General features: G+C 43.4%; 1 protein-coding gene across 1 annotated transcript; it reads left to right on the top strand.

The window, feature by feature from the left end:
- The first annotated feature begins 9,757 nt into the window (after nt 1-9,757).
- Nucleotides 9,758-11,695, top strand: LOC148669047 (zona pellucida sperm-binding protein 3-like). The gene is made up of 7 exons (XM_088630997.1): nt 9,758-10,328; nt 10,430-10,545; nt 10,621-10,727; nt 10,805-10,979; nt 11,057-11,174; nt 11,373-11,473; nt 11,554-11,695. Exons 1-7 carry the CDS (start codon nt 9,771-9,773, stop codon nt 11,693-11,695), a joined length of 1,317 nt encoding a protein of 438 aa, XP_088487123.1. The 5' UTR covers nt 9,758-9,770.
- The last annotated feature ends 2,654 nt before the right edge of the window (nt 11,696-14,349 follow it).

The following is a 14,349-nucleotide window of genomic DNA, read 5'->3' as shown; positions in this document are numbered from 1 at the left end:
AGCTGATAAAGTAATTTGCATGTGGCTACAACATCCCTGGAAGAGAGATTTTATCAGTTGCACATAATCGATATTTTTTACTTTTTGTTCAGCACTGGAAATCTATTTTTTTAAGTTTTCTTAAGAAGATCTCATGAAGCATTGCCAGGACCTACCTTTAGCACTCAATAGCGATATTAATGGAGTAGAAATATAAGATAAATTGATGATCTGAGCTAAAATAGTCCTTACGCGCCTCCTGTAACAGTGTTCGTATTCATAGCAAGTAATATTCTTTTTCAACCCCAAACGTTGCTATTGCATTAAGCTTTGTGCGACCATTGGAGGTTTCGGTAGCTTCTGGAGAGCGCACTTTTCCAAACTGAAACCTATAAGAACATTATTCAAGGTACACCATGTCCCAGAATCGTTCATCGGGACTAGGATTAATATCAATGGAAAGTACTTCAAGATTTAACTGAAATATTAAAAGAGTAGGAAAGCATTTAAAATAGAAAAAATCAGTTCAGATGATATTTAATTTTTGAGAAATGGGCACATACTGTACATCAGCTCAGTGAGCAGTGCGAGGTGCTCTCCTGGAGATGATGATAAATTAGTTAAAATCATGTGATAGTTGAAAAAGCTTAATACTTAGTGAAACAGCCAGCACAAATGGTTGTGTTTGTGATTATGTCACTTCTCTACTATAGCAGCGTTGATAAAAGACCCTCTGAAAGCAATAAAGCACTGCACAACTGAATTCGTTGCTATTTGGAGAAATCCACAAACTCGTGTTTTTCATGTGCTTTAAAAGACAGCCATACTCACCGACAAAATAACGACACTGCAGCTGATTTTTTCCGAAGCACAGTTGACCTTTCTGAGCCAAATGATGAAGCTCACCCAGTGAATACTATAGCAGAAGGTGGAGGAAAGTGCAACTTTGTAACTACTGCAACCACAGGGACAACTGCAAGAAGCAGAATCAACTTCCCATCGAATGGTGTTGTTGTCTGAGGTACGCGATGTGAACGTGTGCAGAGAATCCCACAATCTCTTCAAAACTTGGACAAAGTATTTCTGATGGAGTGCTGTGCGCAAAGATTGAATAAGCTTTGCTCCTGCCGATGATTCTGCGTGAAAAAGCACAGCATTCAAGTTTCACAGAAAAATGCACCATGCCTACAAAACCAATTTAAAAAACAATTGCGGCACACTACGATTCACACTGACTCAAAAGTGATCACGGCAGATGTTGTTCCCTGCATAATGCTGAAGGGACCAAAGAGCATTGCTGTTGGGAACACAAAATGAGGCTTTTTTATGCCTTGATGTTAAGCTGACAAAGACTATCTTGAAACACCTAGTTCAGTCTCTCGACAGACTGTCAAGCAAAGCTTTTACCCATTGAACTCGCAATAGAAGGAAGGTCTTAACCCACCAACACTTAGCAGCGGCAAGATTCAAACCTAACCCAGCGAAGAAAATGGAGCACAAACCCAGCACTTAGACCACCCAGCCACACTCCCAACACCTTACTCTTTTGGAGAACGTCGGGTGGGTTCAGCTCTTGTTGTGCGATGCTTGGAAATGACTGCACCTTCGTTTTCCGAGATGTTTCCTATCACTTCTTTGTCAGCTCTGAATATAGTGCTTCTTTGGAGCAGGCTTCAGACCTTTTATTTTATTTATAAAGGAGGGCGCATTCAGAAACGTGTAATTCCTGTTTTAGAAATACTTTGGGCGGTGTGTTTTATATAACGCACAAACAGTATTCTGATTGTATACTGTAGACCTGTGTAGCAATCATACTGGACGTGACTGGGATTCTGAAATGTTTCTTGAAAAGGTATTCAGGGCTGCTTGAATCTATAATAAAAAAGTGACCCGAAACTTCCTACCTTCCAATCACTGATGTAGCTCTCCCTAAACCTGTATGTGATGTTTTGCAGATGTGCAATGTGCCTTTACTCCTGTATTAAAACTGACCTCTGTTGTTGGGCGGAGTTGAAGGAGAACTAACTGCACAGAAAAAGTATGTAACAATAAAATGTTTCTACACTTCAAAATGTCCCTTTAAATCCCTGCTCACACACGTCGGTGTGGGGAGCGGGCAGGTAGAGAGCTTTTACAGATGCTCATGATGTTTCTCATGGGGTGTTACCTGCAGTAGCATCTCTCTCCACGCCTTTGGAAAGAAAAGAGTGGCTCCAGTGCAAGGTATGGTCAGAACAGCTGGTCTGATTGTCTTAGAAAACAAGAAATTAAAATCAACAGGGAAATTGAACAATACAGAAATCAGTGCAGTATACAAAAGGAAGCAATCAAACAAAATGCTCAGCAAAAATCGTAGTTGAGTAAATTGGTGGAAAAAAAATATTTGTAAGCAAAGGAGAGCCCGCGCTGCGCGTGAAACACATCAATTGTTCAGCATTTCTGAAACATTTCATTGAATTGACAAAGAAGAGCCTTTAATGAACTATTCTTTACCCCTCTGTTCCTACTGTATTTAATACCACCATCTATTGTCTCCTCTAACTGTGTATTCTCATCCTGCTTATCTGTTGTATTTTTTTAACTTTATTGGTTTCATTCTGTAAAGCGCTTTGGAAAGCCACCTTTAAAGGCACTATATAATGTAAAGATTATTATTATTATGATTAATAATAATGAACAGTGCATTTAACACTGAGCACATGCGGTCCTTCTTTGCAAAGGATTGCAAAGGTTGGGAATTAGCCTTTCACTCGTGTTGTTGAAGATCGTATCCTGGCTTTGTTGCAGGAAATGTCTGGATGCCATCACCGGATCAAGGAGAGGATCAGGGTTTTGGGAAGTCTTTTTGATGCCTGACACTGTGTGTTGTAACGGGTGTCATTCTGGACCTAAACAACAGAGAACACTGTTGAAATCGCTGAACTGCCTAGCGGACACTTTGTCGCCTTCTTCTGACCTGTATTTAATGCGATTCTCTGAAAACGTGGCACGTTATATCTGCTACCTTTATGGAGGGCACACTCATAAGAATCATAGATTCGATCACAAGCATCTAAAAATGAGCATGAGAAAATGACATCACTCTATAAGGCTGAATGGCACAAATTCTCCTGTTACTTCTGCAGCAAATGTGTGTTTTTTGCTTCTTAACACTGAGATAGTTGGAGATATTTGGCAGCAGTGGGATTCCAACTCACACCCCCAAAGAGACTAGAGCTTTAATCCAGCTCTAAATTAAAAACTGGGTGACTTGTAAGGGCTGGTAGGAGAGGAAAGGTATAAATGCTTCTTTTTTGGACAAAGTCTTTATCTTTACTAAAAGAAGGAAAGAAATATTTGATTATTATTTTTTCACCAGTTGTTTTGATCAAATTATTGTAAAGCAGTGCCATATTAAGGTATAATATGTACATGAACGTCATGTCTGAGTCGATGATGGCAGCTGAGTATCACTGGAGGACAGTTCATCATGAGTGGGTAAGCCTGCATAATGAGGGAGAAGAGATCGGCCTCTCTGAAGCAGTGTCCAGTGACACTAACCTTCTGTCCTACTGTTCTCTACTTATGTAGAGGGTGAATGTTTATTTAGGTGAATGTTAGGTTTCATTCTTGTAAAATATTTCCGAGCACTTTTTTTGTTGCTGAAAATTAATCTTCTGCATTTGAATTAATTCCGATATTGTCACCTAATTCTATACATTGTTTCATCAGACTAGAACATTTAGAGGAGCTCAATTGCATTAATGAATTGCATAGTGATATTATTTCTTTCCGTTTAAATACTTCAGTCAAAAATGTAGAGAAGGTGCTCCTGTTTTCACCATTATAGGAACTGTGATGCACCAGTAATATTTACTCTCACAAAAGTATTGTAATTGTATTGTTCTGTTCTGTAACAATCTTGAGTGACACAAACCTTCTGTTTTACTGCACTACACTTCTCCAGAGGCCAGTTCAGCACACAAGGATCCTCAGTCAAACAAACACTGCAATCGCTTGATAAACGCCATTTCTCATCCTTTCTCTTAGTGTCGGTGCTACTATTGTATGCAAAGGAGGCGACTTGACAATGAAATCTTAAAGAGAGTCTTCATGAAGGTGTGCGTCGGCAAGTTGGGCAATTGACTGGGCTTGTGAAGAAACCAATCTCATTCAACAACCATACAAATTGCACAGCTTAAGGCACATGAAGCGAAATCTGTGAGCTGATTGACACAAAACAATGTCACTTCACATTATTTGCAAAGTTGTTTTGCTTGTCTGACCACCTCTTCCTACTTCACAGTGAGCACATATATTTCAGTTTCTTTCCCCCATGTGGAGATGTATCCACTGCCAAAACTGCTGTCTGATTATTTAAATTATCTGTAAAACTGTTACATGACTTCATCTAATTGTAAATTTATAAGACGGTCTATGAGACATTTGTTAGAGTAGCTGAATCCCAGGGCTGAGTCCCACTGCCCAGAGCTACAGACTGGTCAAATGGTCACTATTGTAGACACGACCATCGGACCATCGGCTACAAATAATCAATATACTGATCATAGTGTCACTACTGGTGTTTATTACATAAATACTATATATAAATAATAAGATAATTCCACACTCATATGTGTTATAAAACATTTATAAACATTTTGGGAGGCTGACATACAGTAAAGAAAGTAATACTGAAGGGCTGGAAGTCCTGGAAAGCGTTAATAGAACCTTCTTGCTTTCAACCTGGAACAGAGCCCACAACTGCCAGATCAGTGACCCCTGAGCCCAGTTCACAGAGAGGAGAACCAGGAGGTCTTTTATGTCTCTAAGAGGGCTGGGAGGAAGGATAAAAGGGGGAAATGTGACATGAGTCCAGGCTGTTCTGTCTGATATTGTTCATGTAGCAGCACTGATTGTCTGAATATCTTCTAGTTCTGGATTGTGAGGATAGAGAGCAGTACGGAGTTGAGCTTCTGTCTGAGTGTGAGTCTGAGCTGTGAATCTGACTGAGAAGAGAATAATGATTTTTTATTCTGCCTGAGAATTTTTCCTGAGAATTTTTCTTCTTTTCCAAGTGGTGTTACATCCCCTTCAGATACTCTACACAGACTGCCAGAGAGAAGAGGAGCGAGAGATGGACAGATAAGAGCACACACAGCAAGAGACACATACGTCTTGATTTACTTTGAAGCAAGTGTTCATTTCTTTTCTGGAACAATTTGTTTCTGAACTTCAAGAAATTCATACAACTTCTGAAAGATAAAATACAAATCTTGCTTCTCAGGACAGAAGAAATGCTGCAAAAAAAATGCCAGTGATTTGTGAAAAGCAATGGGAATGTGTCCCTGTGCAGCTGTTAAACAAAGGGCTGCTGGGTCAAACGCACTCAGGGACGCGCTTCAGATTGTGATGATGTAAACATAATCTCCGCTAAAAATTGAAGGGATTTCTTCGCAAACCCTCTTGAATGTTGCAGGAAATCTTCGTGTTTTACTCGTGTGCAACTACAACAAGTAAACAATTAAGTACCTAAGTCAATGTCCAAGAAACCATCCTCACGTGTGGAATTTTTCTTTAACTGGCTGTTGGGAGAATTCATTTATACACCCGTTGTATCCTTAGCAAAAATATTTTAAAATTAGAACACAGATTTGTTGGAGAACTTGACAATCCTTGACAATCATTATTAAATGAGCATTATACAAATGTGCGTTGATATTTTTAATATGTACCTTAATTGTAATGTATATAAATATAATTGCTTTGATATGGATGTTCATTTGAAGGAATTGAGGAAACTATGAAGGATCGCAGAACAACCAAAGATACATTTGGGCATCTGCTATTGGTAAAGATTAACGAATACAGTAAGTGTGAAGCTTGCACACACACGAGAGAAAAAAATCAGTTTAAATTCACTTCATTAGACTGACGGTGTGTATAGCAGAGGATGGTTTCGATCCATCGACCTCTGGGTTATGGGCACGCTTCCGCTGCGCCACTCTGCTGACAGCTGTCATAGTGTGATTCAACACAACTGCTCTATCTTTGCTTTCTAAAAGTGCGCCCGAGATGAAAAGTCTAAACGGTAAACGCAGACGTCACTTTGAGCACTTGGTCTTTTATAGTACAAATATCACACGCTGCACTACATGGGCGTGTCTTCAAGATCGTTGAGAACCAAACCTTCTGCTTTCCCAAGCAACTGATTTTTCCTCCTTAATTCACAAATCTTCAATGAGAATCAGTGAAACGAAAACCAAACACATGTGCACACTCGCGTCCTAGTGTGAAAGAAAAATGATGGAAGCATTTGAGAAATAAGAAGAGTAGTCTGAACAGCTCCAGTCTATCAACTGCTCTACAAAGTGATCGCTACTTCCACACCCAGTTTATAACACTGAAAATGATTCAGGAAGCACAGCAAAGTTCTAAAAGCAGTGGTTGAAAAGCGTCTAGATACATAAAATGACAATTTCTCAAAAGTAAAATCTTCAGCTTTTAAATATTGTCATCCACATATTTTCGTTTTTCTCTTTTTTACATAACACGCTTTCGAGAAATAGACTGGCTTGTAATGAAGGCTGCATTAGAAAATGTGTATCTAAATTAAAATCGGGTTTATGACTTCTGCGTTTTTCAGCTTTCTTAGCGCTTGGGTCTCGATTCAGATATTGCAATGAAAGCAACAGGGGAGTAAGTTTTCCTTTTCTAAATCAAAGGTGATCTGCTCACAAGGAAGTATAAAAACTTCAGCGTTTACTTTTTGAAGACCGCAAATTGTCGAAACACTATTGCTTCATAAGTTAATAAGTAACGTTTCTGAGCACGCATTGTATTACTAATGCTGTTATTAATAAAAAAAAAGCTGAAATTCACATAATGGAATTTGGACGGCTCAAAGTAGTCTATTCCTTGTACAACTAACTTGCCCGCTGAGTAGAGTTTTAAGCAACGGCAGCAGATATAGCAGTAATAGCAACAGCGTAGAGTGTCACAATACTTTATGAAAGAATTGCGGCTTCAGATCGTTTTGTTCTGTTGAAGCTACCTACAGGCTCCGAATTGTTGACATTGGCTGTGATCTTCTTTTTTCAGGTTTCATGAAATTCTTCACATATTTGAAATATTTCATTCGGGTTCGCCCAATACACGGTGCAAACCGTACCTGCAGCAGAATGCTGTGGCACATGAAGCCGTTTTGTTTGCCAGTTGTAAGGATTGAGGTGCGTACTACAAATCGAGCAAGCGAAAAGAAAATTAAACAGGAGTCTTTTATTGGATTGCTAATCCACTGTGCTCTGCTCGTCTAGGTTCAAATCCCATCCTTGTCATAGTTAAGGCCTGAGACGTGTGTGTTTTTTCTAAACGGTGTTTGCATTTGTTTCTTTTTTTACTCCTGTACTAGAGCAGTAATATTTCTAGCGGTGGAAGAACATGGTATCACATGCTGACAGCAGGAACACGTGGCCACAAGCTGCAGTACATTGGTTTTGGAACAGCAATAAATTTCCTGTGGAGACAGGTGCGCCGGTATTAAAACAGCGCTTTCGAGCGGAAAGAGTTACAAGAACTGACTTAAACTTACCAGTTATGTTCAATACCTAAAAACACAAAACCAACCTCTTCAGTGGTTGAATCTAAATACCAGAAGCCAATGCTGCCATCAAGGGAAAAAAAATCCTGAGTTATTTTGAGACTACATATCTGACTTTCAGTTTGAAGCGGTACAATGGATTCTAGGACACATTCGTTCTTGATTCAGGATATATATGAGTGTGGTAATGGTTAGAACTGTGTTTACATGAGGTACAAACGGTAACATTTTCATTGCGAGAAGAAAGTCAGTCCGTGCGCATTTCTCAGCATGCACATTGTCAGGAAAACTAAACCCACAGTGCCAGCAAACCTTTCGATAGCCTGTAGGTACTGCCATTGCAAATGTAACAGGTTGTTCATACACACAAATGACATCGTTGCTATCTCGTAATTAGGAGATAATTTGGTATTTATTAATTAAGATTTTTTTCCTGGGTGGCAACAATGCGCTTCCGCAATAAATCAGACTCTGCTTTCAAAATAGCTGCACCAGGCACTTGGACACAGATAAACACAGGGATTTAAAATTCAGGAATATGAATGGTCAATTGCTTACAGTTGGGTTTTTACGTTTTCTTATTTAGCGATTTGTGTATCAATCTTTTAACAATTCATTAAAATGCTAACAACATGTAAAATAAAAACAACAGCAACGTTAAATGAAGGGGAGACAGGTAGTTTTTTTTTTTTACAATCAGATTCCAATCTCCAATGCTGTGTGTGAGAGCTTAGGTAACTTTCCTTTTCTCACATTTTCTGACGACTATTCCAAAGGGGCACCCTGTCAACTCCTAATACTTTGTATGTTTGATTATTGTCGATTTATTTAGAAAAAGTTCAATATTGATCATAACTAAAGAAAATTAGGATCACGAATAAAAAAAGGGCTGAAGATGCGAGTCACTCTTGAATCAGAGCTGGGCGACACGGGCTTCTGTTCTAATATGATTGTACGAGAAGCAGGAGGAATCGCTTCTCTCCTATGGAGCATGAGCTGAATCAGGAGGGAGACATTTTGTATGCTTGTGCATATGTTAACGCATGACCTACATCGTAAAACTAAATTAAAAACTAACATTAAGTTGTCAAAGACATTCATTTATATACAAACAAGAGACAGACATAGCAATGGTTCTACATTAACTTGTCCTACACTGATCAGACTAATTGAAATGTATGAAAGCCCGTTTCTGCCAGGGAGTTAAAAAAACGCGCTATGGTATCGCAGAATTCCAACTAAGTAACTCAAAATTGCGACTTGGTAACTCAGAACTCCGACTTTATATCTAAAATGTTCTTTAGCTCAGCTAGCAAGGCCTGGATTCAAGCCAATACAGTGAGGCACGAAGTAGGGTGGGAGCGGCGAGGGCACAAGCCCTAGAACCCGAATCCGTTACAATAACAAAAGGACAGACAATGAAATAGGGGCTATTTCGAAGTCGCAAATGTGAGATATAAAGTCAAAATTCTGAGTTTTTAGGTCGCAATTCTGAGATTCTAAGTCACAATTCTGAGATACCATAGTGCGTTTTTTTTTACTCCCTGGCGGAAACGGGCTTCCATTGGTTCTCAGTGCTGCGAAGCAAAAGCAATCTCTGAGAAATCAGACAAATTATTATCAGAACATGTCAAAAGCTGATCAGTATTTCTTTACTGGGAAGCAAAGAAATGCTTGTATTACACATTTTAATATGACATGCAATTACACATGAAAAATAGTAAAATTATTATTGTAAAATTACGTGTTGATAGAACAGCCCCCTCGATAAAAGAAAGTGTGGACGGACGTGTCGCATGTTCCGTACTCTGTCTGACAGCGAGTTTAACACACTGTCCTTGGAAATTAGAAACGAATTGAACAATAAATTAATCTGAGCAAATTTTACACGTGTGGATGATTTCATTCTGTCGAAATTACGTGGAACTCCTCCGCTGGGGTCAGATACACACGGGAAAGTGTTCAGGCGGCTTCACGGAGTCCCGCCTCAGACTGGAAACAGGTTCTAATTAGACGCTGAGAACAATTCGGGTCTCTGTGTGTAATTGATTGTGTTGATTGAGCGGCAGTGCGACCATGTGTGTGGTAGCATAGTCCTGCTAGTATAAAAACCTAGTCACCGCGTTCACACTTTATGCTCTCTTGCTTCAACACAGTTTGGTGGTTTATGTGTCTTACTTCTGTAGCAGTTTAGCGAGACGTCAATTTGGCGATGCGCTCGTTTCTCTTTGTGCTGTGCCTGTGCGCAGGGGCCGGGCTCCCCGCACTGATCTCCGCCGGACCGGCTGGCTGGGACTCTCAGGAATTAGCGCTCCAGGCCGACCTCCCGGCTCCTGAAGACGCAGCCCAGTCGGAGGATTTGAACCTGGCAGATGCGCCCTCCGAAGACCTGTCTGCAAGCGAGAACGACTCACAGTCCTTGGCTCCCGACTTTCGCCGCCTTCCCGTGTCCAGAGACGCGTACTCGCCCTACTTCGACAAGGAGAAGATGAAGCCCGAAGCCGGCAGCCGCCCCTTACCCGCCTACATCAAGAGCGTCCTGTTTCCTCCCCAGCGAGGGCGGCAGCCGGCTCGCCCGGCCATCGGGGGCACCCGAGGAGTGGCTGTGTGGTGCGACTCCAGCAGGATGTACGTGAGGGTCAGTCGGCTCCTGTTCGGCTTCAGCTGTCGGCCATCGGAGGTGACCTTGGGCAACTGCAGCGTCAGCCGAACCACACGCAGTTACTTCTACTTCATCTACGGGCTTCACGAGTGCGGCACCGAGCGATCGGTAAGCGGGTCTTCATCTACAGACAGTGTATCGATGTGAGCTGTAGGGCCAGTGTCGGGGTTGCCTTTCCTGGGAATATCCCTTCCTCTGTGACCCTGCAGGTTGTCCAGGGCCGCCTGGTGTACTCCAACACTCTCCGCTATGCCCCGCCCTCCTCCAGTGCACCTGTGCATCGCTTCATTCCCTTCTCTGTGCCTGTCAAGTGCTCCTACAACAGGTAGGCAGGGCTCTGCTGCTGCTGAGAAGCCGCTGGGAAAGTGTCCAGAAGCCCCTCATCCCCTCTGTCCTGCAGGTTCCACTACTCCTACAAGGTTGGCTATGTCCCCACGTGGGCCAGGAGAAGGACCTTCTTCAAGGACCTGAAGAACAAGCACAGCTTTGTCCTGCTCACCACCAACTGTAAGCTCCTTGAGTGAGTGGCTCCACCTGCCTGCAGGGGGTGCTGTGTGCAGGTGTAATGCTGCCTCTCTCTCCAGCCCACTGGGTCCGGCTCTCTCCCAAGGATGAGTACTTCCTGGGTCAGCCCATGTACTTCCAGGCCACTGCCTACTTTGCCACAGCGGAGCAGAGGCTGTACATCCACTCGTGTTACGTAACGGAGAAACCAGACCAGCACTCCCAGCCCCGTTTCCCCGTGATCGACAACTTGGGGTACGGCCCCTTCTGGGAGGGGAGGTGGGCAGGAGCCCCGAGAGCCTGCAGGGGTTCATCCTTGTCCTTGTCCCCAGGTGCATGGTGGACAGCAAGGCAGATGGCTGCCTGTCCAGGTTTGTCCCCTCCAAGCAGAAGGATGTGCTCCGCTTCACAATTGATGCCTTCCTCTTCCAGAAGAAGCTGTCCAGGAAGGTACTGCTCTCAAAGGCTGCTCAGCCTTCTCGCTCTACTGATCCATTGTCTGCTTTTCCATCCATGATCTAGATGTGAACCAGACTGTGGCAGCTCTAGTGCCTAGAGCTGCCAGCTTGCCTTCACTGATGGCAGAAGGTCTTTCTCTGTCCCTCTATTGGCCTTGATCCCTTAATGCTGTGACCTTCCCTCTTGCAGCATGAAGTGACTGAGCTGTACATGCACTGTGTCATGGCTGTGGCTCCTGCTAAAGCAACACCAGGGACCAAATCCTGCACCTACAACAGGGAGGCTAAGAGGTACTTCTGCAAGGAGCCTGCTGAGGGTGCTCTGGGACATGCCAGGTTTAGGCCTCACCTGTCCTCCTCCTCTCCTCCAGGTGGGAGGAGCTGTATGGTGACCATGAGGTCTGTGCCTGCTGTGAGTCCAGGTGTGCTGGCAGCCGGAATGAAGGTGGGTCTGGTTCTCTATCCCTTGTGGATGCATCTCTGCCCAAGAGACAACCATGCTTGGACAACTGAGGAATGATCCCGTGCTGGACAAAGGGACTGTTTAGATGAGTAGACTGTGGGTCTCTGGGTATAGCAGATCCCTCACTCCTGGGTGCTGCTTGTCCACAGGTACCAGGAGCCTGGTGACCAGTAGTCGGGTGGCTGTGGCACCAGTAGAAGCTCCTCTGGATGTGGGAGCTGACTGGACTGAGGATGAGGAAGGAGACCCTCAGAGCTCCAGTGAAGATGCTGAGAGCACCAGTGAGGATGTGGAGGGAGCAGAGGACTTTGGAGATGTTGGCCAGTGGAGAGGTAGGGTCTGGCAGGAGGAGCTCCTGTAGGGGTGGTGTCCTGCAGTGTAGCTGGATTGTTCTCTTTCCTCCCCAGGTGCCTGAATGAAGGCTCCAGCCTGGCCCTTGTGACTTTCCTGCCTCCACTTGCCTTGTAATGGCAACATCTCAATAAAGCTGTGAAAGACCCTTCTGCCTGCCCTTGTTTCTTTATGGTTTATAGGTTTGAATGGGGTGGAGGAATTCAAGGGAAGTATTTGTGGGGGTTCCCCTTTCAAGAATGCTTCCCATATTGCTGCCAATGAGGACTGAAAATGGCTGGAGTAATAAAGCGTTGTACTGGGGGAAGATGGCCGCACTATTCCTTGGGCAGGTCATTGTGACTTTTTTACTGGGGGAGAGACAGAGGTGTTCAATATACTGGCAGTCCTCCCATTTCCGAGAGGGGTAGTGCTTATGGAGTGTCAGTTGCTACTGTAGTGCCCAGTAAGAGTGAGATCTGATGTCCTATTCTAGGCTGCACAAACTGACTAAAAGAAACACAAGGAAGGGATTGTCAACAGGGCCTTGGTGTAAAGTAGGCCTTCCCTTCCTTAGCAGAGGAACAATTCTGGTGCCCAACATCAGTGAATAAAGGTACAGTTAGAATCTTGGAGGTCTTGTCTTATGGGTGTTGGTTCCACAGTATTGGACAGTCATGGGAAGTATTAGGATTGAAATTGGAGATCCCAGCACTTGACTGGGAAGACAGGTGTTCACAACCACCTCTACCAGCAGGACAGACTGTGTAGATTGAGACTGAACACTTACTACACAAAGCCTCTCCCCTGTTTCAGTGTCCCATGTCATGGATTTCAAGTGAATCCTGGTCTCCCGTTGTGACTACCTATAATTTGCACAAATCCTGCTGGCCCACTAACACTGTTAATTTTTAGCCCTACTGCAATGCCCTATTAAAGCTTCAAGGTTTTAGGCTAAACTATTTTATATAATGGTACCAAAGGTGGCTTCGCAAAGCACTTGAAATAATTACAATAAGAACACACAGGATAAAACAATTCCAATAGACAGAGGAGACCATGGATGGTGGTACTAAGGAAAGTAGAAGCAGAGGGGTAAAGAATGGAACCAGTTCAGTAAAGGCTCTTCTACAGAACAAGGTGTTGAGTCTGAATTTGAAGGAGTTTAGGGAAGGTGACTCTGGTATCCTTGGGGAGAGAGTTCCAGAGCTTGGGGGCATAACAGGAGAAGGCCTTGTCACTCATACAGTGTAGATGGGCTTGGGGGACAGTTAGGAGACCAGAATAAGAAGAGCGAAGGTTCTGAGGTGGGGAGTAGGGTGATAATAGATCAAACTGCTACTGAGGTGCAACTGAAATGTGACGGTATGTTCTACAATTTATGCAAGAAAGGGTAATGTTAGGCTTTTATGGACCGTTGGTACAACAGCAGTGCTCAAGGATTCATTTCTAATATTGAGGACAATGGGTTATATACCCATCGTTCTTACCAAAGGATCAGAGACCTTTTGCTATATAAGAAGACTCCTTTCCACCACTAATTTATACAGGTTTGGTTCATTTGGGTTTTATCAGTTAAACATTTAAGTGAAGTCATTGTCCTGCACGCGGCCGAGCCCGACACACGGTACCGGCTGGTTTCTGTCGCTGGGCGCTCACCCTGCGGTCCATATGGGTCCTAATGCCCCAGTATATGGTAGTGGCAATTTCCCTAAGGAAACAAATACTCCACATTAGTCTGAATGCCACATTCTTCATTGGTCCCATTACATCACAGAAAAACAAAACTACTCACTCTTTAATCTCGACTAATCCAAGACGCACCGAATATCACAGTCTTCTTTTAACACGCGTGCTGTGATTCCTCTATGTAGCAGAAATGACAACCGAGGAGCCGAGAGATTATTTCAGCATTTCGCGTCTGAACGGAAAACACAAGCGACTAACTTGGAATGACTTGCTTTTGACGCTTTTCAAAGCGTTCTTTGTGCACGACAACTGCGCCACCAAGCAAACTACATAAATATGAGAAAACACACAAGAGAGTTGTCACTCAGAGTGTCGAAGGGTCGATGTATACTGGGGCTCAGTTGAAAAGCAACGCCAGGACTTTTCCGAATTATGTCACACGAAGAGAGCACAGCCCTTTCCGCCCTGCCGCGTGTGTCTCGGTAACTCGCTGTGATCGTAAAGTGGTCAGTACTTTGCGTTGTGGCCGCAACAACCCCGGTGAACGAACGGTGCTTTACAGAGGAGTACTGCCTGACTGGATCGTTGATGAACGACAGAGGCCACTCCGACCTCTTCTCGGTTTTCTTCAATGACTTACTAAGGATCTTCTTCACATTCGCCCATGCAGGGGAAGCCAGTTACA

The sequence above is a fragment of the Lepisosteus platostomus genome, chromosome 5 (assembly GCF_059453375.1).
Source record: "Lepisosteus platostomus isolate fLepPlt1 chromosome 5, fLepPlt1.hap1, whole genome shotgun sequence".
Lineage (NCBI taxonomy): Eukaryota > Metazoa > Chordata > Actinopteri > Semionotiformes > Lepisosteidae > Lepisosteus > Lepisosteus platostomus.
This window is presented reverse-complemented; position numbering and strand designations above follow the sequence as displayed.

Excerpts from the sequence above, each read along its gene's own strand:
- LOC148669047 (XM_088630997.1), top strand. The coding sequence starts at position 9,771 with ATGCGCTCGTTTCTCTTTGTGCTGTGCCTGTGCGCAGGGGCCGGGCTC. Across the intron at positions 10,546-10,620 it reads GTCAAGTGCTCCTACAACAG|GTTCCACTACTCCTACAAGG; the intron begins GTAGGCAGGGCT and ends TCTGTCCTGCAG. Across the intron at positions 11,474-11,553 it reads TACAACAGGGAGGCTAAGAG|GTGGGAGGAGCTGTATGGTG; the intron begins GTACTTCTGCAA and ends CCTCTCCTCCAG.